Genomic DNA, 27,733 nt, shown 5'->3' with positions numbered 1-27,733 from the left:
TACAATTAGATTTAATAGTATAAGCTCTTTTATTCATCATAATAGATTGGAAATTTAAGTGTCTTACGAGGGTGAGTAAAAAGTTACCCGCTTTGTCGGTGTAGAATTTATTTTAAGCAATTGTCAAAAAAGACATACATCATTTTTTGACATAATCACTCGATTTCTGTATACACTTTGTCCATTTGCCGAAGGACCTTTGTATTTTCTCATTAAAAAATGTTTTGGGCTGAGCTGCGAACCACGAATGCATCGTCGTCTTCACCTTTTCATCAGCTTTTTCGGCATCCATCTCGCACAAACTTTTTAAAATCCAAATCTGTCGTGCACTATTGCATAAGCAGAGCCGTGGCTGATTTGCAAATGATTTGCCACATTATCCAGTGTCACTCGTCTATTCCATAGAGCATAAGTTCATGAGCACGTTCAATGTTGTCATCGTGGATGTGGACGGGCGTCCAGCTGTTTTTTCATAACACTCGTGCGATCTTCTTTGAACTTTTGTGCCCATTCAAACACACTTCGTGACAAAACACTTTCTCCATAATGTGCATTAAATCTTTGATAAATATAGGCATCAAACATAACCTCCGACCACAAGAAACGAATCACAGCATCCTGCACTGTTTTCCTGCAAATCACCATTGCAAAGCGCCATTACTCGCGCAACGGTCACAAACGAATTGACGTAACACAAAGAAACCTGCGCAGCAGCACTGAACAGATATTGACGTCATACGAAGAGTGCAGATGGATCAATACGGTCGACAGAAGTTTTAACTATCTGGAGTGCGGATAAATTTTTACTGAGAGTCGTATAGGAATCTATAATCTGTAAGTACACCTTTGGCTGAATGGAAATTTCTCTTACATATAGTCAAAAATGCTGAAACTGTGTATTGAATTGGAAAGTGATAAAAAATAAGTGAAGTTTCGAGGTTGCATGTGATTGCATGAGTACACAGGACGTTTTTAGCGAATAAAAAATAATTTTGAAAGACACGAGACTTATCTTGTATTTTATGCACTCTCTGTGTCCGAATTTCCAGAAGCTCTCTATCTTATGAAGTGTTTTAGATTAGCCGGAAAATTTTGTACGTACGTACAAGAAGTATACGATCTAAGTGGAATATTCCATTATTCTCTTGATACAACAGAAACGAAATTTACAGAACTTCTCAGAAAGTTGGTTTATTATTACCAAATTTATAGAATTAATATACGTTTATCATCTTTACATACCTAAGTCGTGGAGGTTTATCGTGCGTAAAAGATTAGTGTCGTTTCAAAGTTACATTTCGTACATTTTAAGCCTATAATTTGTAACGTACAAAACAATGTAAATTTGAGCTGTTTCTTATCTCCACAATAAGAAAATCCAACTTTACGTTTTTTACACAATGATATTTATGGAACAGTAATATCATATTATTGCATCGCTTGGAGAATGAAGTCAAGGTACGATGTGACCCTAGTGTAAACGCTGGGATACCCAGCTGTGCCGCACTTATAAGCATAAGACACAATACCTATTAAATACGAGGTTAATTCATGTTGTATCAGCAGTGGTCCGCCGCGGTCAGCCTGAAAGGATCGTTAAATTTTTAATCAAAGATACTGAAATATATCGATCGAATTGTATTGAAATTATACTTATATACAGTAATAATCTTCTATTGATTTGTGTATTGAAATACTCCAATTTATAACGTACATGTTATATGTATTTTGAGCAAAACTAAGATTAGAAGGAAATTAGATTAAATACCATAACGAGGTGTGAGAAGTGGGCAAAACTATTAAATTGTGTTTATCTATTATTTTTAATGTTTAAGACGTCGATTTGATGTTAATTCGAATCGACGTGTCTTCAGATACCGTATAGTTTGTAGTAACTCTGTAACTTAATTACCGTACAAGAATCCTCTCCACCCTGAGCATGTTCGGCGCATATTATACCATCAGTGATATCAGGTGCATTAGGAAATTTGGAATAAGCTATTTTGCATTCGGCGTTCTTAATCACTGGCATTTGTACTTCCATTAATGCATTACGTCGTGGTCGTCCTACGAAGAAAATAAGAAAGATATTTAAGACTGGAACTATTTAATTTTATTATAAAATTGATATCACTTACTATATCTTAATGCTCCCAATCCAGCAACAAGGGGGTTATAGCCGACGAAGTTGCTCTTTCGTAGGGGCTCTTTCGTACAAATGGGATATACGTACCCTGAAAAATAAAAAAATAAATGAAAATGCAGGAAACGAATGACCAAAAGTATGAGAAAGAATTATACACGCTTTATGACACAATATATGTGTACAGTAAGAAATTTCAGGATATGATACTTCAGTAATACTCAATAGCATATATATATATATTTGAGGACTTACTCGAAAATGGCACCTCCTCCACCAATCTAAGAATGACAATATTATGATTGTGTATGTTTTCTATTCCATCCATATGTGCACAATGTGCTGCGGTCAAAACATGCCTAGCCGATATCAGGGAACCTCCGCACTTCCATAGTGGTTTGTCTGGGTTTCGGGGATTACGAAAACCTAATGCAGCGATCCATGGCCAAGCGCCTAAAATGCAATAGTCATAGTTGTGAATATACATAATTTTTTCTCACATAACGGGTAACAACGATTATTACCTATTCGATATTCGATCATACAGCAGACGATAAGTACATACGTACAAATACTCTGAAATAGAGATTTGATAAAGACAGAAATTAAATTTTTATTCCAGTGGAATACAAATTATTAAATAATTCTATATAATTTCTATTTGAACTATACTGAACTATAAAGTTCAAACGTGTAATTTCTGCCCTAACAGTTTTTGATCTCTATCCATATTATTACTCCTATATCAATTTTTTATTTCAAGCAAAAAGATACTCTTCCTAACATGAAGTAAAAGAAAGAAATAATTCAAGTTAATAAGTAAAGTTACTACCGATAAAATCATAGCATTATTATTTAGTCTAATTGAAATGTACATTGATGTGCTGTTTAATGCCTTTAAAGTTCATTCTTTGCAGTAAATGGCTTATTATTAATCGGAAAGAAAGACATAAAACGTACCAAGTTCAGCTGGTTTACCATCGACCACCCTGGTATGAGAGACGTTGCTAAAACCACAGTATGGTGGTCGCAAAGCCTTATACTTATACACAGTTTTTATTAAAATTTCTCTCTTCTCTTTGTTTGGATCGTTCGGACAGCAAACGATCGTAACATTGCCCTGGTATCTGCACACTGATCGTCTATAAAAATCGGTGGCTGTACGGTACTGTATCTGCCATATTTCTTGCAGAGGTTTACATTTTCTGTAGTCAAGGCACCTGCCTTCTTGATTGTCCGGTGTGGTACATTCTGGATCAAACAATTTTAAAACATTTATACAGTTCAAAGATGCGTAAGAAAGCGACACCGATTACTCAACTTTCGAAGTAAAAGGCCGATCAAGTCCACCGGATTGCCCTACAGACACGTATTAATCCGTAAGAGTTAGTCATCATGTTGATAATAATTATCTAAAGAAACTTTTCACGTGAAAATATAAAATTTTAATTGATTAGATATTGTGTTAGCCATACTTAAGAAAGAAAATGAAAATGAATGAAATGAAAGAAAAGGACTACCTTCAACCTCATGTTTTAAATAAACACTTTGTCAGTTTTGCGGTAAATAAATTCTTAGGAATTCAGGACAGTTTTTAGTGTGAATCATTTTGTTTCGACCGTTCGCGGAGAGACGCGATCGCGAGATAGCACGTCAACGAGAGTTGTAAGTTCCCGTTACGATTAAATAATCGACGCCACGAACTGATCGATCCCCTTATTTCGATTATGATAATAAGGGTAGTTCAACGAAATTCCACAGAATTAACACAAATAAATTAATGTTTATTTCAACAACTTATTAACTAGAAAGATATAAATGGAACAAAAAAAATGTAACTGCGTTTTGGTTGATAAGTAATGCGCGACATACCACATGTGTTGACGGTTCGACATCTCGAAAAGTTCTGAACGCCTTTCGATTTTTTTCGTTTTTTCTGGAAGGCGACCCCCACTACGTTCGGATCACGCCACATTCTTTTACGCGAGGTAAAATACGGGCCACGAGTCGACGTTTCTGGAAGTCGCCCTGCTTAATGAACCATGCGCTTGCCACTACAATGTTTGTTTGCCGGGCAGACACGACGATCCGTCTGCGACATTATAGTGCCGCGATCGATAGTTAAGAATATGACCTATGGTAAGCCGCATGGCGTAACATTCTCCCCCCGTTGAGAGGGTACCGATCAAACTAGGGAGGTGTGGTTGAAGTTCCCATCTTATTTCGTCTCGGTGGCTAGTTGTTCGGGTTTCTCGAGATCGGGTTGAATTGGCAGTGGGACAAGCCTTTTGACGCCCCGATCCAAAATGCTCTTTGCCGTCTGAACTGTAGCTGTCCGGATGACACCATCGGCGCCTGGATGAATCTTGATAACTCGGCCCAGAGGCCAATGCATGGAGGGAACGTTGTCCTCTCTGAGGATGACGATTGTGCCCTTTTGGATGCTGTGTCCACCCTTGCTCCATTTATTGCGGTTGGTTAGCTCGTTCAAATACTCCTTATGCCAGCGGTTCCAAAAATGTTGTTTAAGCTGTTGGATATGCTGCCATTTGGAGAGTCGGTTCGATGGAATGTCCCTGAAATCTCGATCACGTAAGCACATTAATGAATCGCCAATGAGGAAATGTCCGGGAGTGAGGGCTAGGAGATCATTTGGATCGGTGGAGATAGAAGTTAGAGGGCGGGAATTGAGGACTGCTTCTATTTCTATGATAAGAGTATTACGGTGTTAAGCTCATATGTTTCTGTTTCTCCACTCGCGCTGCGCCATAATATCCTTTGATATTTCCGATCCTCTGGTCGTACGAGGAATTGCCGATACAAGAATTTTCTCGATGTCGCCAGTGAGTACGTACTGATGAGCGCGGAATCTAATTAATATGCAAAATAAATTGTGAATTGATTCGAGAATATAGGATTTCCCCATTTTCATGATTATCGTGATTTTTGTATAAATATATTTTTTAAGATACTAATAATTAGGTACTTATAAATTAGTATTATCAATTATTTTGCATTTATAATTCCGCCTCTAGTATAAGTGTTAATTGAAAACTAACTTTATGTTTGAAAAAGTACTAGCAAAGTCGTTGAGTAACAAGCCACTGATGCTAACACAAATAGCATTGTCGTAATTAAATATTTCTAAATATTCATTTTTCATTTTGAACCTGTAGAAACAATTTATTATATATACTATTAGCTAAGTAATTGCATATTTAATTAAGTCGAAATATAAAACTTAGTTATTTTAATAATTTAAAAAATAAAAAACTGACAAACATTTCAATTTAATTTATGGTTGGAACAAAAGACAGTTATTTTTCATTAATTGAAATATTGCAATGCAGAGTACTTTCCAAAATACGCCGAGAGTATTCCTGATGGTGAAACGAGCGTTGCTTCATCGAACGCAGCTAAAGAAAACAACATCTATGTAGTTGGTGGTACGATGCCTGAAATAGGGGGCGATAAATTGTACAATACCTGTACTATTTGGGGTCCCGATGGAACTTTGATAGCAAAACACCGAAAGGTAAGTAATATATTCCTTTATGGCTTTGAATTTGAAAATATTGGGGCGAAGAAAGTGACTCTATCTAGGAATAATTTAGGAATATACATATGTACATACGTATACTATAACCAATTCTATAATTTACGGTTTATAAAATACGTTATGATACGGGAAACGCCCATTTTTGTTGTAATGTGTTTGTGTTGTATAAATTTTTCACATACTTAAAATATTATTATACTTATTTTTTCTCCTTTTTAAACATTATTAAATGATAGGATTTTTTAATAAAAGAAAGTGATAAAAACGCTGTTATAGTCAGTTATAGTCGCCAGTTGTCCTTGCTAATGGTTGCTTGTTGTCGCTAGTTAGTTCTCGTTATCGTTATGTATTCCATCAATCACGCGAAATTTAACGTATGGGAATTTATTCTTCTTTATTCTTTCTGTAGGGAGATTTTTTAAGACGAGGAAAATATAGAATATTTTAAGACGACGGTAAGGTTTGAATTTAAGTAACTGTTTTATGATACAACAAAGTGGAAAGACGATTTAATTTTATAAAGTTTAGGGTAATTTTTTAAAAAACTTCGAATTTAAAAGATTCAAATAGATATCTTAAACGTAATTAAACCCTCCATATCGTAAGAAATTAAATGAAACTGCGCAACAAAGTTGATACATTTAATGTATTATTTTAAACATTTATTTAAAAACATTTATTTAAAATTTAAGTGTAGGCGTCGACGCGCGCGCGCCATTCGAAGCATTTGTCAGTTCGTTACATCTGCGGTAAAAGTTGTAACTACGAAGAAGCTTAACATATGGTGCGTCTCAAGACGACAGTAAAAAGTATTAAGAGATTTTTCGAGATTTTTTCTTTTAAGTTTCCAAGTACTTTTTCTATTTAACTTCTTTTTTTTTTTTTTTTTGTTGCATTTTCTAACAATATTCGATAAATAGAGACGAAATATGACAGTTCTTAGTTCGGGGATTTATTGGTTCGAAAGTTACTTGAAAAGTGTTTCTGGAGTTCGTGCGGTTAATACTTTTAAACTTTTACCGAGTACGACTTATTCCGTATGGCTGGACAAATCTTTGTTGATACTGTAAGCGTAACTGTAAGCGTCCGGATATTGTCTTGTGGAGATAGAAAAATACACGAAGTATTGATTGAACTACATATTTTTTTAATTCTTTTTTAATTCTTTTAGTTCTTCATATATTGATAATAAAACGATATTCCGCTACTTTGAGCACAATATAGTAATGTTTAAATAAATAATAAAATTTACGCATTTCGTCTTCATGCGTCGATAAGAAAATGCAAAAAAAGTTAAAGAAAGATGATGCGCAGACGCGAAGTTTAGTCAGCAATAATATTTAAAACCTCTAAAATATATTGTACACATTTATTTGCAAATAAGCTCAATGAAATTGAACTGTAACTGTGTTTCCAATAATGTCTTCGATGTATTGCTCGCCATTATGTCGGATTAACAGCTCTAAGTGATCGACCTTAATCACTAAATGTCGGCCGTGATTCAGTGGTATAGCTTTACATATGACGGACATCGCAGGCGCTTGTAAGACGTCCATTGTGAAACGTTTCCAATAGCACCGTTTATGCACCGTTTATGTGATGGTGAAATCTGAATATATATATCGCTGAAATATATATCGCTTATCACTTGAGTCTGACACGATCGTTTTTAAATAGAATCACAATTTTTTATTCTTTACAAAATCAGTCTTTAAAGATTATGTGCAAATAAAATAGATAAATAGATAAATGGTTGTAGAAACTTATAAAACAGATATTACAAGTATATCTAAATAAATGATATATTTATAAATTGTAATATTTGATCTAAAGTTTAAATAAATAAAAGAGATACTCGTGACTTACAATAAACGTATTTTTTTTTCAATTTTTAAACAAAGCAAAAGTGGATAACAATTTTTCAAAATGTAAAAATCAACACAATGGTTGGTTTCTTTAATTAATCAATAACGTTTAAAGTTAATTAATGTCCAGAGTGGTTTGTACATTTTGTATTTCGCCGTATTTCAACGTTCGATGTGTAAATAGAACTTGATGCCTGAAATATCGAAAAAATAATTAAATCCGATCGTTCCGTCGAATTTGCAAATTGTATACTCGTGTAAAATCGAGTGCGCTTGTGTATGCTGATACGAAAAGTGGTAGTATATTTTTCTTTTTTCGATTATCGTTATCACTTTTTGTGTGGAAAAATTAATTCCGTGAAATGGAAGTGCAATCAATACGGCTTATCACGAAATAATAGCACAACGACGGTACATATTGGTATTGACGTCAGCTTCACAAAATTTCCCGAGTATCGCGGTCGACTATTTGGGTTAAGAATTCATTTTCAAGGTTCTACAAGCACGAGTATCTTATGGATATGAAATTTTCAGTGTACATTTTAATAACCATATTCCATATTGCATGCTGCGGTCCAAGAAAAATCCGCAGTTAATATTCTGCTAATCCCTGCTGCTTTTAAAGACCATAAGTAGTCGTCCGTAAGGTTTAAAAGATTTCGAGTAGATTTGTATTACGTATTTTATCTTCTAATTTTTAAAGAGAGGATCGTGTTTAATTAATTGAAAATGACGAAACTGTAATGGGACATTATTATCAAATATTAAACGTGGTTCCATTGGGTACTTTTATGGTCTTTGCGAGATATATATGCATTATACGTTGCTATTGGCAACGCGTAGCGATGAACGATGGAGAGCAATACCTTCGTTATCTCGTCTCGGTTGTGTACATATCAGTAATGCACAGTACTCGTACTAAATATCTTACAAATTCCATACAGATTTTCAGATTAGTTTCGAATAATACCAACACGACCATGATAGTCACAGTACAGTATTAAATGGTGCCACTATGCATAATACACTCCTAAAATGTTTCTACAAATATATTTGTCCGAATATTTTTGTCAGCTACTATATCCTAACCACGATTTATTAAACAATATATAGATTTAAAAAAGAATATATAACGACATTACTTGTTTAGGCTAGATTGGTTTAACTTGTATAGTTTTAGTAACTGTGTAAGATCAAACAAGAACTTATCGTTAGTTTGGCGAGATTTGATTACACGAAGCAACATAATTGCTTTGAAACTCAGGACAGAAAACAATGTCAACCGGTAGACGCGTTTGTCTGGTGAACGTGTAACGCGTGAATAATAGATAGCGACAATCACGCGAACGCTAGTTACAGCTGACTTGGCTTACATTGTAGCATTCAAACTAGAGTATACGAGCCGTAAGCACTATTGAAAGTTCAAAGGCCGACTAGTGAGCTTCATCCTATCTCATTTTTTAATCAGGCGATGGATCGACGAATCGTATTGATTTCGAGGATTATTATAGTTCTGTGGAAATTTTAAAGCGCGGTTTGTCTAATCTTGTCTCGTTAGCTACAGACTCTTTGGCGAGCAGCCTGAAACTTGATCCAGTTTCGAGAAAATGAAAAATTCGTTTCTTCTCTTTGCTTCCCTGTTCCTTCTTTCCTCCTTTTTCCCTTTTTACATCGCGTTAAGACCCGTTAAATAATATTGACTGCCGTGGACGCTGGCTGAGAAGTGCACTTTATAACTAGCTTTAAAATCACTGACGTCGATGAGGACAAAGGTAAGTTAGAGGGTCATTTATCTGAGCTGGTGTTATTCGACCTGAACTCTGCAGCTTTTCACAGTTTCTTTCGTTTTTCTTTTAAGAGCAGAGATGTTAACTGGTCTCTTGTTACGTGTAAGAAAGTACGTGTATGTACTAAAGCTTATTTATCACCAATTGGTTGCTCAAAGTCGAGATATACATACCTATATTATATTAATACGTTACAGAAGATTACGCGTTAGTTAGCTTATGAGAATTTATAGTGTGTCACAGATCACAAAAGCAGAATGACTACTTTTTCATAAACGATATATGTATATGAATTGAAAGTTTAACTATTACGTCACATACTTCTCTCGATAAACGTCGTCGAGTGCATATTGTTAAAGAATATTAGCCATTTGAATTCAATAGTTTCGAAGATACTAATGCTTCTGTGAAGTTTTTGCAGGCTGTTAATTTTTTATTCAGATACTACAAATTTTAAATAACTTCGATTAGAAATAAAAATCACATTACATTAACGCGTAGAATGTAACGTAACGTAGATAATGTAAATATAAATTATATTACAAGGAAACAATACGGTAATTGTAGGTAATGTGAAACATTCTGGTTAAAATTGCATCCTTTGAAGGCTAGGACACACAGTACTTACGAAGTAGATTAAGTAGCAAATGGGGTACTTAAGAAAATTCATGTTGTCATTGTTTAATAAACATCTTCAGCTAATAGCTTTCTGCAAAAGCTGGTTTAAGTTATGCTAGCTTATTCCTTATTAATTGCAATTATATTGTTCGTATCTCCTAGAGGATTAACAATCCATTTTTATAATGGATAATAAAAGTAAATTCCTATTAGGTTGTCCCAAGTTTCTTTCGCTTTATAAAGAAATGACAGTTATGTTATTCTATATTATTTTATATTAAATTGGAAAAGTGCTAAAATATTTGATAAAAATGTTAAGAAATTCTGATATTGATTTAAGCGTATCGATTTATCTGCTCTTCATATTTGATCAAACAGAAATTGTTAATTATGATTTCCACTTAAAAGCGGATTGCATATTATGAGGATAAATTATCAAATTCATCTCTAATATACACATTAGAGAATCATTCATAGCCGTAATCCTGTTTACCGCTAACATTCCTGGTACTCAATCATTCATTAGGAGACTGCTCTAGCCGCACAGAATACACCTGTAAATAATTAATCGCCATTAATATTCCATCGACTTTTGAAAATCCCTCATGTGATCTATTTCATGCGATGAGAATATGTATAAATTGAGATTGCGATCGACCATCCTCAGTCGGATAAATCGAGTGATTCAAATTATAACACAAAAAAAAGTTAAAACTAGTTACATTATCTTTTTCAATTTTTATGTATTATTTGGCGGAAGAAACTTTGGTAATTAGTAAGTAAAGTTCACCTCCTTAATGTTAATGATTTTAATATGTTATTAAGCTCAAAGTTCTAAGGAATTTTCTATATATATATACATATACATAACTGTGTGCGTATATATATAATATACGTATAACAGCCAAAGTTCAGCTCTCAAGTGTACGCAAAACTTTTATGTTCATTTTACGCTATACCAGTATGTTTCATGAATTTGTTTGCTAACAGTATCGAAACAAATAACAAGCAGAGGACGAGCTATTCATGAATTGTTTTGCCAGCGTGTACGCTCCCAATATTTTCTATTTGAGAAAACATACTTGTTGCTATTGCAACTACAAATATTTTTACAGTCGACGCTTTTGCCGTGAATCATTGGCTAACATGTAAAATCGAGAAAAAACATGGTTTATTGTGATGGAAATGTGGAAAACCGCAAAACCGATATAGAAGGGAAAATAAAGGAAAGGAAGGTAGGGATAAGTAGAAGCTTGGGGCCAAGTTTAATTCACTGAAACCGAGCTGCTTGTATTATCACAAAACAAAATTGCCAGTACGTCATTTCCGTACTCTCGTCCTCGCGAAAATGGTTTTGCTCGTGAAGAAAAAAACGAAGAGACAGGGAAGAGAGGAAAAAGCAAACGGAGAGCGCTTTTAAAAAGCTGGCGAACCGTGTGTTACCACAACGAGACACGCGGTGCTATTTGTCGCTTTAAATTGTGTCGCAACTCGTTTTTGAGATCTTTGCCAGGGATGCGTTAAAACACGCTGCAAATATATTTCTGGCTTTTCTGGGGTTTAACTGAAATATGACAAATAACGTTGTAAAACATATGTACTTATGACTTACAGAGTAATTGAGTGTACAAAATATAATAGCCAGCGATTTAGGGCTTTAAAAGATCAAAAGAAAAGAAAAGAAAAGAAAAGAAAAGAAAAGAAAAGAAAAGAAAAGAAAAGAAAAGAAAAGAAAAGAAAAGAAAAGAAAAGAAAAGAAAAGAAAAGAAAAGAAAAGAAAAGAAAAGAAAAGAAAAGAAAAGAAAAGAAAAGAAAAGAAAAGAAAAGAAGAAAGATAATATGTTGCGGCAGTTTAAGTCGATCTAAGAAAATAGATAACGGGAGGGGGGGGGGGGGGGGGGGGGGGGGAGGGCAAAGCTAGTTAATCTGGAAAGAATCCAAGCGTCAATTTCAAGCATTTACAGAGAATCAAGCGGGCTGGTTAAGGTCGTGAGTTGAGCAATTATCCCGCGTTAGGTTCAATCAGGTTAGTCCCACGCGAAATTGATCCAACCATGCGAAAACGAGTGTATTCTGATTTCTGTTGCAGATATTTCTGGATTGTTGATTTGTTTCCGCTTGTCATCGAAATTTTTTACCAACAATGAACGTGTACGTGAAAGCAATCATAATTGCGGCAATCATAATAGTGTCGGTTCTTCTTTATATTTTCCAGTTTGTAAAGATTGGTAAGTTGATACTGATTAATTATGCGATCGAAATCCTATATAATGGCTACAAAAAATATTTGCATCATTATTCTCGTTTCCTAATGAATCGCTGTTTTAATCAAGTTTTATATTGCATCAAATTTCTGTAGTTACACGAAAGTACTAAATTATAGAAAACTTGATATACACGGATTTAATTAATTGATAAATTAGCCAATATATAGGCATTATTATTTATTATATTATATATTATAGGCATTATATATTAGTAATGTATATATACACTTTTGAATTTTAGCCTTCTTAGCCTTCTATTCTTATATCCTTTAAACGTCATTTCAAGCTACAAGCTACTTTAACTCAAATAGCTCGATTTCAAGTTCTAACGTATACTGTAAAGCACACTTGCGAAGTGAAACAGTAAACACGATATGAAAACTCTCTCCCCAGTAAGAAATCGAATATCCAATTTCAATCGTGCTTCATCGATGAAGCATCAATGCTACGTAAAAGCATCGTGGCAGCCGCAATGCGGATCCGTTGAACAAAAATTTCCTGGCGCGATCGTTTTCGTAACGCTATTAGCCGTTTCAGTATCAGGGATGTTTTAAAAATCCGTATCGGATTGTACCATGAAGCGCAATAGCGCTTCGTTTATTTATTTACGAGAAGTGCCGATCAACTCGATTGCACTGCTCTTTTTTTTTTGTCGAAACATACCGTTCAACGCGTTCACGCTTCACTTCATCAGCTATATCAGAAACGTTACACTAAAGAGTCAAAAGGTTGCCAAATATTCGTGCTTTACCTTTTGTTTGTGTGACGTTCTGTAATTGGTTTTCCAATTCAAGAGGTAATTTATACATTAGTTTTTTCTTTATTTGGTTTACGATTATTTGAAAGAAAAGTAATTACGAGAGGAAACTCTGATAGACTAGCGGCAAGCTACGTTCGGAACCGAGCGCGTTGTGAATTGACAATCGTAACCAAACATCGCGACACAGTTCACCACACTACGTGTACAGCATGATCACGCTGAGTGGCGTTGAAACGGTTAACGTAACTGCGCGTACGACCGTCGAATGGCAAAGATATTCAAGCTGAGAATCGTTTTCAGATGTTACAAACAGCTGTGTTGACTTTCAAGGAGAAACCATTCGACATGATCTTACGTTTGAGCCGGGACCTTCGGTTTGCAGTTTCTGCACCTGCTATAATTCGAGGCTGAAGTGGTGCCAGTCGATCGTATGCAACCCGCCCGTAGTGAGTATATGCTCATTACTTAAACACTTAACACAACCAGAGAGAAACTAAAGCACACCGTTAACGCTTGCACGCTGGTCGTTAAAGCACATGCTACGCGAATAGGGTACACAACGATTCATCTAACTTGCCTTGAATTACTTTTACAAAGAGAAACATGGACAGGAATAATTTTTTGTTACGAGTCGTTTAATTTATTCGTTCGTTAGAACGATTGGTCTGACAAATTCAAAGTCTTGTTCCGTATAAATATTTTTAAACAAGTACGTCATAAGCTTTGTATATTTTTTTTATCGCAACGAAACTGTTCAGAGAAATGTTGAAATTATTAATTACAAAAGAAGACATTTACGTTGTAAAAATGTTAGCGAAAACATTTGTGAAAAAGTTACTTTGTTATAAATTCTACAAAAAGAAATATTGAAAATCACGCGCCATTTATTCAGTTGCACGTATGAAAAGTATTTTGCATTCGCGCAAAAGAATCCCTTAAGGATACATATTTTATAATAATTGGAGTGTCAAAGTTATTACGCGGATTGGCGTATACGTGCCTTTTAATGAAACTAGGTTATTCATTTGTTATTCGTTCCTAACTTTCAACTTTATGATTTTTGCGGAATAAAATTTTATATTCCGGTTCAGTTTATAAATGATTCATTTTGAATTTAATAAAATTAGAGTTACAGCAGTGCAATTTAATAAAGAACAAATAATCATTTGTACTTTATTAAAATGTTCTTTTAGCGTCTCGTTTTAATATTTCTCTAATAATATTTTGTTAACCGTTATATTTAAATGAAGGTTTTCAAAGCAGAGACGTACTTTAACGTAGGAAATGGACGTACATTTATAATGAGAATTCAGAAGCAAAAATATTTCATACAAAAATAAATATTCCCCATGTAAATAGGTGTAAATAGCTACGTTATGACTTTTATATGTATCTAACGTTTTTCCATGCAAGCTAACGTATATTTGCTTCTTCGCTTCTTCGCTTCTGAGTAGTAAAACCTGGCATTCATGCGGTTGATAGGTAGTTACGCGCTGACAACGAAAAACATAAAATGAATAAAAAGCATGAGCCATCCTATAAAAAAAATAAAGCTGCTTTTATCTTTCATTATATATTCGTCAGAATATTGTTAATAAATATTTAAGTTCAGATTTCAGCTTAAATAAATGCATAGGATTGGACATTTATTTATATATGTATCTGTGAACGCTTTTTGACATAAAATTTTTATAACGACTAAAATGACATATTCCGATATTAAATTAATTTGATGAGAATAAAAACTGAATTTTTTAAACGAGATTTTGTATGAAGTTACATTTATTGGGAAAAATTCATTCTTTTATAATATGATAAAACGAGACTCATAGTCTGTATAAATCATTTCATGGAATATTATGTGTATGTACATGTGTTCTACGCTTTTATTATAAAAATGCTAAATGAACATAACGATCAAACGCATCGACAAATGCATTGAACATATCGATTGTTATTTTGAAAAATTGATTATCTTTTATTTGTTTCGAACTACAAATTGATTGAGACATTCGTGTTTGCTAAATTGCGAATTTAACGCAATGAAGTCGTCTGAATCCCTTGCGAGCATGTAAATATAGCGTCGAATTAACAGGTCAATTACTTGAGGTTGGAACTGAAAGAAAGAGAAAGATGGAGGAGGTCTTGCCTTTGAATGCTGGACACTTCTAAAGCCCACAGTTCGCTGAAATTGCCAGAGAATTCAATTAAATGGCAAATTAAACCATTGAACTGAATCTGTTTCCAATCGTGAGCTTGGAGGTTCTACCCTTTGAATTTTTAAACCAGTCACCCTTCTTTTGTACGTATGGTAACGAATATAATTCATAAACTAATGAAGTGTGTAATTCAATTGAAAGCTCTTTTCACTGAATCCAGTTTAGACTAAGAAAAATGATATAATAACGAAATTATCAATTTACAATTTATAGAGCGTATACTTTATTCGAAAGTGAAGTTTATTACTGCAAATATTAGTTGGCTATTTATAGCCTGTTTGAAAAGGTGATTTAATTTCGATTGATTTTCGATAAGTTTTTGTTGGTTTACTCAGGTTAATTAATCTCCAATAAAATAGAAATACCAATCCGGTAGTATAATTGCTTTCTTGCTTATTACCTTTTTACTAATTAGCGATGCACGATTCCAGACCAGTAAATATTTTTCCATCGGGAGAAGTCAGGTCGAGAGATGCAAGATTTATACGCTCGTTCTGTCAGTTATCCCAGTGTCTGTTACGCGATAGAAAATGAACGAACTGAATAATAAATGCATTATCGGCATGAAGATTGCTTGATGTAGGCCACCGCTTTTTTTTCTATCCTTCCGATACCATTTTTCTTTTTTTTTCTTCTTTTTTTTCTTTTTTTTTTCTTTTTTTTTTTTCTTTTTTTTTTTTTTTTTTTTTTTGCGAAACACTTTGCTAGTCGTGAGAAGCAGCAATTCGGTAATACGAGCGGTAATACGAGCGGTAATACGAGACAAAGCGATTCAGAACTCGAATTCATTTGTTGGAACGACGCCATGGGCAAAAGTAGATAATGGAAAACTTTCTTCCAAAGACCATTTGATAGCGCCGACGTAATCAAGAGTGTGACGATATTGCCAGAGACGTTTCTGCAAATAGAAGACTAACTTATTTACGAATTGCCGTAACACGATTGCCGCTGGTAGTATGGTTAGTAATCGCTTTATTGAATTTTCGCTTGATGTGACATCGTCGAGAGTTTCTAGCGAAATTCTTCTCCCTGTAAAACTATGTTTCTACAGCAATGGCTGTAATTTTCGAGTTACCGTTTGCGAAGAAATCTTTTTCTTTGTTACGTGTAATAGATTATTTTTAAGTTTTAAGTTTTAAATTACATTGGTAACCTTCTATAATTTATTACTCGAAGGTGGTAATTTTTTCTTAAATAGTTTGTTTTTCCTATAATTTATTATAATATATTTTACTACAGAATCCTCAAAAACATGATGTATGTATATATATCCTGAAATATTATCAGTCTATTGTCAAGTTATAGAACATTATGGAAATTGCCAATTAAAGTCATAAAAAACAAAAAATAAGGAAGTTCGTTAAAATATGTGATTTTCCAATCAAGATATAGAATTTATTCGAGTAATATAGATTACGGTAGAGATGGTGACGGTAACAATGAGTGGACTGATTCTTCGTGCGAAAACAAATTGGAAGCGCAGAGCGATGTATTGTTTCAGCGAATATCGATTTTAAAGCACGGTTTTAAAGTACGTGTGCGTTTGACTAGGTGTGTTAATTAATATTGCTGTCTGATTTTCGATATGTAAATACAATATCTACATATCTTTAAACTTATGATAATTGAACTAACAATTATTTTAAATTTAAATTAAACATGATAATTGAACTAACAATTTTTTTAAATTTAAATTAATATTTATCCTTTTAAATGCAACAATTTTTTTTAATAATAATTTCACGCGTAAGTCAGCTGCGCACATATTTGATCGTTCTTTAAAGCTTGAATCTCTGCGAAGAGAAAAAATCTTTCAACCAACAAGAACTGGTTCTACGTTTTCTATCCATTTCCTTCCAGATAAATCTCTCTCTATCTAAAATCCTTATTTCCGTATTTCCTTGAAAAGGTTAAAGTCGTTTTGTATAAAATCCAACGTAGAGAAGAAGGAAGATCCGCAAAAGATTCTTTCAGCTTTCCCTATGTTTGAGCTCGAATCAAAGCAATCCTATTCCCAATAGGGTGACTATGCGTTTAACTTCTCATAGAATCTCTCTGATTCCGTGTGATACCTTCGGTGTTTTTGAAGTATGTAATTGATGTCGTAACGTCGACGCTTTGCAGTGCGAATTCAATTTTGAGTTGCAATTTCCCTGTTTGCGTGGCAAAAGCATAAAATCGATAAACACGTTTTCTTTGCCGATGGCGCACTGTAAATATAAATATTTGAATAAATATCGCGAATTTCATGTTGCTAAAAGATTTATACTATTTATTCGTAAATAACTGTTGGATATGTTTAAGTTGAAACCACTGCATTAGGTCTTTTTTCTTGTTTAAAATTATTTGTATTGGTAAATTGAATGAAAGTTCTAACATGTAATTTGTTCTTCTCTTATAAATAGTTTACGGAGGATAAAGCGTGGGTAACTCACGACTGTCGCGATCATGACACTATACATACCTATGTATAGCACGTATACTAAGCTAACTAAAATAGCAAGTCAGAGAAATGGAAACTTAGGAAAATCTAAAGGAAGATAAAACGTTCGAGCCTTGCCAGGAATATAAGATGCTAAGTAATCTTCCTAAGTAATCTCCTCCAGCTTTTTCTAGTTTGATCAATAATTATTAGTACATGTTAGGAAAATAAATAGAATTTTTGTTCTCAAGCGAGGTATAATTTAAATTTTGTATGTACACAAAAATGTTAAATATCTGTAATAAACATGGTATAATCAATTTTTTTACATAAAATTATATTGTATAGGCTATTGTTATTTAAACATTTTAAATTGGATGAAGGAAAAAAATGACGCAAATAAAACGTAGGACATTTTAATTAAAGAGACTAATATAGAGATTTATCTACTTAACTGTGATTAAATCATCTCCACTTAACGCTCTACCTCTTCTATTAATTATGCTTCGTTAAACTATGATTACAGAGGATGGGTTTTTTGATAAAATGACATTCTGACAAATATATATAGATCGATATATATATAGATATAGATAGACAAATATATAGATTCTTACAACAGTAGTTATGAATGAACAGTAGTTATTGTATCAATTCCGTTCTTCAGAAGCTTCATTTGTGAAAAGACAATTCGCCAGAATATGGATTCACTGTAGTTATAGCTGTAGGATTTCAATCTAGTTGACAGACTTGCTTTACGTAGAGAATATCTGTCTCTTGTTCTACCTTATCGCGATTCTCTCCTCATCTTATACGCTTTGTCGAGCAAAGTAATATTGGCATATATCTCGGCTCTGGTTACAATCATTAGTTTCCGCCTAAACGGTTAGAATCACATAGCTCGCGCTCTACTCTCGTTTATTCAACATTCAGGCCATATGGTCGCATGCGACGAGTTTTATGTTAATTCCGACCGATTACAATACCTTTCTTTCGTTTACAAGGAACGACGAGACTGGCAGTTGCGTGATTTCCAATGCAAAAGCCGCGATATCTGCACGATAACCTAACCTCAACCGATTTTGTTGTACTATTCTTATGTGGACTTCGTTTGTACCACAACTTCGTCGTAACAAAAATAGAATACGTAGAACACGGCATTCCGTTATGCGATATTGTCGATTCCTAACATCCGAAAAATCAGAGATAATTTTTTCCCTACAGTTGTACATTTGTGTGAAAAATTACGAACGTAAAGTTGTTTGGTGCATGCACAGTCCTCCCCTCCCCTGCATTTGCGTGGACATGCTAGAAAGATTCACTTTTCCACGGTGAAACTGTATGAAATGTATTATAATTTCATTTTTACAAAGGTCGAACATCCTACTATGCATAAATTTAATATTAATATAAGCAGGTTTCGTGTTAAGTATTACATCTGACGTATAAGCACACGTGTGTACGAGCCTTGGTTTTAAATGTCTTATAGTAGACACCGAAAAGATTATTCAGTTGGATATCTGACTCAACATCAATATTTTACTAGGAGATAACATGTTAAGAACACGTTGGTGGATGGCATGGGAGATGATGAATGAAGACATACTTCTGTGAGATACATAAAATAGTAGTCAGAACGTATTTTGGCGCTTGGGGACAGCAACAGCTGGTGATACTGTCATACACCTCCATTTATAAACTTTCGAAAATCGATGTGACCTTCAAACTTTAGTGTATTCTGTTTCACAGCACAAAATGTTTCCGAAACGTACGTTTATTGTTACAATGAACTTGACTAATGGCTCTGAAATACTATCCTTGAAAAAACAATGGGGGAATTGGAGCAAAAAAAAGAAGGAAATAAACAAAGACCTTGTTGGTTCGTAAAAATAAAATATGCTACAGGAAAAACTTTTTCCAACGGATTGAGATGCGACGAGCTTTAAAAGCTATGACGCGAATCGAGCGTTTGTCTACAAGAGCGCATTTTCGGTGGATATATAGATATACATGTATATGTGACGAAATATACTAAAGCAATATTGACCCTTTGTCGCTGAAAGTATCAAACTACAAAACTTCCTTTCAAATTTTCAGAATAAGGAAATCAGGATCATGATAAATAATTGGAACATAATTAAAAATAATATATCTTCTCTATAAGATAATGAATACATTGGTTCATTTAATTTTTATGGATATTCAAACGCTTCTGTGAAATAAAACGTCAAGATTATAGAGTATAAAATTCATAGCTATGAAATAACTAAAACTCTGATGTATTATTAAAAATATACGTTAGGTTGTATGTAGTGATACATACAAAGATTACATGTACAAACCCATAATTAACACAATGCTACCGCAACCATTCTGCAATCTACCTTGCCCAAAACACTCTTCCAGTCACCTCCAAACTCTTCAATTCTCTCCACCTAATCACCCACAAACCATTCACAAACATGCAATTCTCGACAAAAGAAGAACTTATCGTCAGTTGTCCTTAACATCTCGTTCATTCATTTGGTCCCTATCCCCCTATTTCCTCCCACCGTGATGATCGCACTACATTTTTCCACATTTTCTACATTTTTCTCTATTCTATTCTCTGGATGACCTGAATTCTCGAGCAGTCGAGTGACGATTGATCTGTACAATTGATCGATTTCTTTTTACTACAGCCATGCAGAAAATTTCGCCTTGGAAAAGAATGTTGTGATTTCGAATGTCTGGATCACCTGAAGAACGTTACCGGAAGTGGTAAAATTTATGTCCTTGATTATGATGAATCCTCCAGCTCCTCGACTCAGCGACAAACGCTACTCTGGGTGATGAGCGTAATGGTGCTATTGCGGCTTGTTTAATTTTTCAACAAGGATCCAGATGGCGCCGTTGACGGAATTCTTTCGCTATAAACGTCAACGATCAACATCAGCCATCAGGCAATTTCATATTTGTGACTTATTTCTTCTGTGTTATTTCTTCTAATTTTATTGTTAGTTCTTCAATTTGTATTCCAAAAGATTGAACTCTTTTTACGTGCGTGTGTGTTTTTCTTTTTTTTGTAACTCGTCGAGTTGCAATTCTAATTTTTGCACTTCCTCCTTCATGTCCTCTATGTGTTTCTCGAACTCTTGTGTCGTCCTGTCTTTGTCGGAACATTCTACTTGAAGATCAGCGAGTTGATGCTCGGGATCGTAATTCAATTTTTGGTCGTTAGCAGTAATAAGCTCACGTAACTTCACTTTTGAACTTGATCTTGTTTGGTCTTGATTGTGTTTTCGTGGTGCTTGTGGTGTTCTAAAAGTAATCGTCACGTTACTTGCATTTTTAGTGCACATTGATACACTGCACTCTGCAGTTCTCCTATTTTCAAACTTGCTTCATTTAAGGTAACTTTATGAATTTCCGATTGATGCTTTAACATTTGATGTAAGCCTTCTATTGCTGTTTCACGTTCTTTCAACTGTTCATTAAATTCGTTGTTTAGCATATCCACTCGAGAAATTCCGAGTTCTTGAGCATCGTTTCTTCTTTTAGAAATTTGGCCTATTTTCTCTCGCCTGCTGCTACATGTTGCTGTCATTTTATCAACTTCTTTCTTCTTTTTTTTTCTTTTTTTTTTTTTCTTGAACTTAAAATCTTGATTTAAGGTTTGTGTTTCACTATATGATTTATTATTATTAACTAGTTCAACATTATTTTCAGTAGATTTTTTTTTCGCGTGATTTTTATACTTATTTAAATAGTTTTACACGAACAAATGCATCGTACGTCAGATATACCATTTTTAATAAATTGTCGCCTTTACAACTCGAGTTACCTCTGAACGAGTCGCATGATTGATCAATAAGCCATGAGTAATTATGCAAATTCAGTTTTTTTTTCATCTATCTATCTGAATATTATAACAAAGACTTTACATTGAATATTTTATTAAAATTGTAAGTTTTTCATAAACGCTTCAAAATCCACAGTCTATTGATCAACTCCTCTATCCTTTCTCTTTCTCCTCACTAAAATAGATAAATTCCTAATGTAGTTTGTGGATAATATTTCTTTTTTTTTTTTTTTCTAAAGCAAATCACATTTATCATCTGATATATTTTTTTAAATAATTTCTGTCTGTACATTTTCTTCTTTTCCCTTACTCCTCTTTCTCTTTCTAATGAATTCTTTTTATTCCGTAAAATAGTTTTTGTATATTCAATTTTGTTAAGTGCAATCCTTATTTCTGATAACTTACTTTTATTAGATAATTCTTGTGAATCTTCTACTACATCTTCCATATCATTTTGAGTGCGGCTTCTACCTTCAGTAAATTTAATATCTTGAACCGTATCATTAATTTCAATAGCTCTTTCGGTATCAAGTAAATCGCACTTATTATTTAATATACCTTTTGAATTGACTTCTGTCTCTGTAGTTTCTTCTTCTGTATCTTCTTCGAGTTTTCTTCGTTCTTCTAATCCACCTTTCTCATTTTCTAGGATCTTCCTTGTTGTTACGCCGCCTAAAACATCTGCACGCCAGCCCGCGCCAGCTCGCACCACCGGACAACAACCAGCCTGCGTAACGTCACTTCGACCCTCAATAAACCTAAGGACCCACCATAACTTTCACTTCCCTGTAGTGTTTCGCCATGTGTCTTCAATCCGTTTGTCTTGAAAAATTTCTAAAGCTTAAAAATATTCTCGAAACACAGTCGGTTTTTAGAGAGGTCCTTGGGTTTATTAGACGTACTTAAAACACGGAGAAAACGGGTATGCACCCATTAGGAAAATCCGAATAGCCCTCTAATAAAACAAGCTATGTTTTCCTCACGCACACAGTCATCTATCCACCACGATGGTAGGAGACTTCCTACTCATCCCTTCGAGCAGTAGTGCAGGTCATGACCAATCGACACCGCGGTTCGTTACCCTCACTTTTCCTAACGAAAGTGGGGACAACGAATCCGCGTTCTTTAGGCACAGGGGCATACCCACACCGAACTTTTCTTCTGTATTAGAAAAAGAGCGACAGTCAGTCTAAAAACTAACGCCTAACGCGGCAGTCTACACATAGCGCGAGAGTCGCATACTTTACGAAAATCTTTTGTCGGTTCTCGGTGTTGTCGAACATACATCTTCTCTCCTAAATATATTATAGTGCTAAGTACATTAATACATTAATCTCCATTATAAGAGCCCTGCTCTAGCGTACATATCTATCACATCTTCGTGCGACAAGTTGTTAACTATTTATTTCTCTACGTCAGTGTAATCTGTAAAGTGTTGGAAATATATAATTTATAATTCAGTGAATCACAGTGTTATACAAACTCAATCACCCCTATTATCTCAACGGAAATCAGGGGATCGATCAATTCGTGGTGTCGATTGATATAATCGTACGACCCCCGTTGACGTCTCTCCTCGCGGTTACGTCTCCCCGCAATTGGTCGGAATTTACACTTGTATTTTCATCTTCTTTAACTTCGACTTTATCCGATCTCCTAGGTCTGCCTCTATGTTTCGCTTCATCAGTTGCTATTACACCCGTTACTGCATTATCATTTTCTACAGATTTATACCTATCGCTATCACTAGCTGTGTTCGTTAAAAGAACTTCCCTTCGTTGACGAACTTATCAGTTGTTTCGTTTTCACTATCTGAAATTGATTTTTGTTTAACACCTCTTTTTTCTTCTTTGGCAAATTTATTTTCTACATTTTCCGATGCCTTTTGTTTATTAATTATTTCAGACTTGTCTTCGATTAATTTCGTCTTTAAAGCGCTTCGCAAAATTTTATTTGTGTTTGATTGTCTGGTTTGATTATAAACAATTTCTTCAAATTTTGGCGAAGTAGCAGGCTTTGCAGCAACATTATAACGACTGCTCCGTTTACTACTATCTAACATAGATGGAGATGGATTCTTGTCATCTTTATTCTCTAAAGACTTCTCTTGTGTATTAGCATCTAAATTTCTCGACATAAGATCTGCTGAAGTTTTTTATTCTGTAGTGTCACACGCATTTTTCGCTGTCATCATTTGGTCTTCTTCTATAAGCAAATGTTCATTATTGTAAGCATTATCTCTTGCTTTTTGTATGGATTCTAATGATATATTTTGTTCAACGTTGTCTATTGATTTTGTATCATTTTCAGCAGTTGATTTACTAACTGCTTCTAATTCCTTCGTTTCAATTTGGTTTTCTTTATTTGTATCGCCGTCCAAAATATTTCTCATTGAAATATTATCCTTCTTGTTATGATCTTTTTCTGCTTCTCCTAAACTTTTACTTTTTTTGTCGAACCGTTCTTGTAAATTTTGAGTATCTTGTGACGAAGATGGTGACAAATCATTATACAATACTGCAATATCTTCTTTCCTTCGTTTCACAGACTCTTTCTGGTATTCTGTTGAGCTATTGACATCAAACATTAAGTCTGTTTTAATGAAAATATAATCCTGTGAAGCGGTGTCAATTGATACTTTCTTTTCATAAGAATTTTCTACATTAGACTGCAATTCTTTTGAAAATTCTTTCAAAACCATTTCTTCATTTCCTACAGTAACGTCTGTTTTCTCCAAGCTTTTGTTCAAATTATTAGAAACTAAACTACCCTGATAACTCCGACTAGTCGCTGCTTTAATAGTCTCCTTTAACAGTTTTCTTAACTTGATTTCGTTCTGCTTCTGCATAGCGTCTAGTATGGCCCGAATACTTGGATCCACACCAGTAGCCATAGCCAAGCCGGTGAAAATTATCCTTTGTTCCGTGGTATATATAGGGTAAAACGAATGGTAGACCGCAGCATAGTGGTTTCCAACGATCCACACTTGTTCTAATTCCTCACTCAACGTCTTTCGTGTCCATTGACGTAGAAAAAAGTAAGTTATTGTAATATCGGAATATATTAAAGGTGTAATTTTGTCCGATTAATTATAATTTATTAATAATGGATTGAAAATACAGATATTACAGACAGAAAATACAGACAGAGAAACGATGTTTGATTAACAGGAAAACTAAATGCAACGCTCGTATTTACATCAAATAACTTGACAACTATTTGGTAACTCTCTCTCTCTCTCTCTCTCTCTCTCTCTCTCTCTCTCTCTCTCTCTCTCACTAGCAACTCTAACACTCGACAACACTCGCAACTCAATTCTAACGACTCTATGTTTCGACGTCTCGATCAACTCTGAACCTCGCCAATGCATTCCTGCTCGGTCCTGCACGCACACACACGCACGCACACACACACACACACACACACACACACACACACACACACACACACTTTTCGGCTCACATACTCTGGCCTCTCGATTGCCACTCCTTGAAATATGAAACCGTACTTCTGTTTTGACGCTGCTTATCTTTTCTCGCGTCACTGTTACTAGGCGCTCTTGGATGTAAACAAACCACAAAAAGACGGCGTACACGGTGTTTTCTAATTTCAGCCGATCTCCAATCAAAGCTATTCTACGATATTACATTATCGTATAATAATAAGCTTTTAATCGTTTAATAATAACTCGTCAAGTAGAAATTCCACACGAAGCATTGTGAAGAATAATACTTGAAGAAGATCTATGTTCTTACGAGATTGGCTGTCTACAAGAACTTTGTTGGATAGATTGTATCGTTTGACGAAAATTTTATTGTTGAAAGTTAAGAAAGTTGGAAAGAAAACCCACGCTGTCTCGAAGATGTCTTGTTTTTCAGATGCTGTAAATTGACAAATAACTAGATATTAGTATTGACATTATTTGATGTCATATCTGACCTTAAAGTATAAATAAAATCAATCTAGGAATTAATGAAATTTCAAACATTTTTTCTAAGAAAACAGAAGTTTCGTTCCTCCTAATGAGTATCACATGATGCAATAGAAAAATAATTTGACATTGAAAATCGTGTCAAGATCAATTTCGAAGCTATAAAATCGTCTTAAAAAAACGCTGTGATAAAAAATTTTTTGACACCTTGTACAAAGGTGTATATCAACGTAAGTGTACCTGTATGTCTATATTCGAGATTATTTATCTATTCAAGATAGCAAAGTAAAAATACTATATAGAGGATTTAATTAATGTGTGGATCAACGTATGTATCACTATATGTAACAATAATATTGACTGTATATGTACGTGTGTAATAAAAGATTTCCGGTTTACAATGTTTACGATACTGATATAAAAATACCATATAGAGGATTTAATTAACGTGTATATCTACGTATATATCATTATATGTAACAGTAACATTATGTGCATATGCGTATAATATTGGTTAAATGTTAAATGTTAAATGTTAATATTGGTTAAATGCGTTAAAGTGAAATGTTATTTACCTATTCAAGATAGCAAAGTAAACATACCATATAGAGGATTTACTACTGTTAACACTCGGTATTCTCGTATTCAAAGTATTTAACCAAATAATTTGGGAATCCAGCGGACGAGCTTGTATTTAATATGATTATATTTAATATAACAACTTTACTCAATATACGCGTAGCATTTTAAATGTCATGAGGGTTGCAGCGGACTCAATTTTAATGTACCTCGATATCTTAGCTTCTTATAATATCCTAATAAAATGTTATTTATCGATTACAATTGTCCTGTCGTATTTTATAGTGTTTGCTTTATAAATGTGAACTTTATTCAAAAAGAGTTCATCGATGATTATCCATTACAGGTTGTTAATAAACCTGAATTATGCACAAAGGAATTGCCGTTAATAACTTAAGATTCTCTGCCCGTCGTACAGGGTACATATAGTAATTATTCTCGACGATCGTAACGTTTAAGTCCAATTCGAGCTTATAGTCCCATGCGAGTTAAACAACGACAATAGTTTGAATTTCTATTTGTTCGTTTGTCGTCTGTTTATACCCGGAGCACCTGCTGTAAACCAATACAAAATTTATTAGATCTATAAATAACACATATAAAACTTATTAATTTATAATTAATATAAAATAGGAGAGCACGAAACTTCCTATTTTATGGATATGTTAAATCTTTGTAAAAAATACCATATCATTAGTATCATTTTAATCGTTCTAAAGGATTTAGCCGCATAAAGCTGTGACCCTTGGAAGAATCGATGTTCACGCGTGACAAATTGAAATTGTGCGAAGGTTCCGGTACGAACATCACAAGCCGAACATCGATACCAGGGGCACAGGCACATGTTCTGGGTTCATTATATATTTATAAAGGGCTGACGATTCAGTGGATGGTCCGGGTAAATTTAAATTGTAAATGAACGCATTGCTGGTTTCAAGTAAAAGCCTGGATAAGAGCGGATATGGTATGAGAGTCTGTCGTGGAAAGGGGAACAGGCCGCTTTTATTTGTAAAGTTTGAATCTCCTCGATATTGAAGATGTTGAAGCTGCAAGTATGTATTTCATTTTAATCCATTCGAGACCGAGATTTAATTGTAAAACGATACCTAGGTGTCGGTACGATCTGAATGTTTAGTTAGAATGATTCTGTGTTTTACTCTCTCCAGGGTATCCTTTTCATACTTTGATTTTAAATCGATGACAATCTTAAATAGTATGCCTCATATTTTTAAAATATAAAATTATATACTATGTTATTCTATAATGTATTAGGTACAGTTATATATATATATATATATATATATATATATATATATATATATATATATATATATATATATATATATATATATTATTTATTACATATATATATTATATTATTATATATATATATATATATATATATATATATATATATATATATAATAATAATATATTGAAAAAAATATGAAATTAACATGATATATACATTACTACATAAGTTATATATAAAATATGTATATTATACCCTTGCCTACTGACTGATATGAATTTCTTTCGGTCTCGAATGCGTTAAAAGAGAGCGCAAAGAAGACGAAATTACTTATTGTAATTAGTAAAACGACCTGAGAGGCAGACAGGTACAAGAAAGAAGGAATATTATATTAGCGGCATTATCATGTTTTTGCTCTCTTTAAGTCTTTCATCGAGACAGACAATCTACAGGTATTAATCGACCAATTTCTCCAAGCTGATAACTTCGA

The 27,733-nt window shown here is 34.0% G+C and overlaps 1 protein-coding gene and 1 long non-coding RNA gene across 14 annotated transcripts in view; one reads left to right on the top strand and one right to left on the bottom strand.

The window, feature by feature from the left end:
• LOC126876373 (venom serine protease Bi-VSP-like) overlaps positions 1 to 4,959 on the bottom strand; it is a 60,601-nt gene extending 55,642 nt beyond the window's left edge. For 5 of the 13 annotated variants that reach the window (XM_050639221.1, XM_050639225.1, XM_050639222.1 and 2 more), the window contains exons 1-5: positions 4,016 to 4,959; positions 3,104 to 3,394; positions 2,399 to 2,596; positions 2,139 to 2,234; positions 1,913 to 2,067 (exon numbers count right to left, since the gene is read on the bottom strand). In XM_050639221.1, the coding sequence (XP_050495178.1) occupies positions 1,913 to 2,067; positions 2,139 to 2,234; positions 2,399 to 2,596; positions 3,104 to 3,394; positions 4,016 to 4,118 (843 nt within the window). In that variant the 5' untranslated portion in view covers positions 4,119 to 4,959. Of the gene's footprint in view, positions 1 to 91; positions 833 to 875; positions 1,585 to 1,912; positions 2,068 to 2,138; positions 2,235 to 2,398; positions 2,597 to 3,103; positions 3,395 to 4,015 lie in introns of those variants that run through there. The other 8 variants (XM_050639230.1, XM_050639231.1, XM_050639234.1 and 5 more) reach the window with 5 other exon arrangements.
• Positions 4,960 to 13,228: 8,269 nt separating this feature from the next.
• LOC126876394 (uncharacterized) lies at positions 13,229 to 22,369 on the top strand. The gene is made up of 3 exons (XR_007694170.1): positions 13,229 to 13,445; positions 22,131 to 22,269; positions 22,346 to 22,369. It is a non-coding gene; the product is annotated as an uncharacterized LOC126876394 (long non-coding RNA).
• The last annotated feature ends 5,364 nt before the right edge of the window (positions 22,370 to 27,733 follow it).

Source organism: Bombus huntii, unplaced genomic scaffold (assembly GCF_024542735.1).
Source record: "Bombus huntii isolate Logan2020A unplaced genomic scaffold, iyBomHunt1.1 ctg00000073.1, whole genome shotgun sequence".
In the NCBI taxonomy this organism is placed as follows: Eukaryota; Metazoa; Arthropoda; class Insecta; order Hymenoptera; family Apidae; genus Bombus; species Bombus huntii.
The sequence above is the reverse complement of the archived record's forward strand: the minus strand, read 5'-3'. Positions and strand labels throughout refer to the sequence as shown.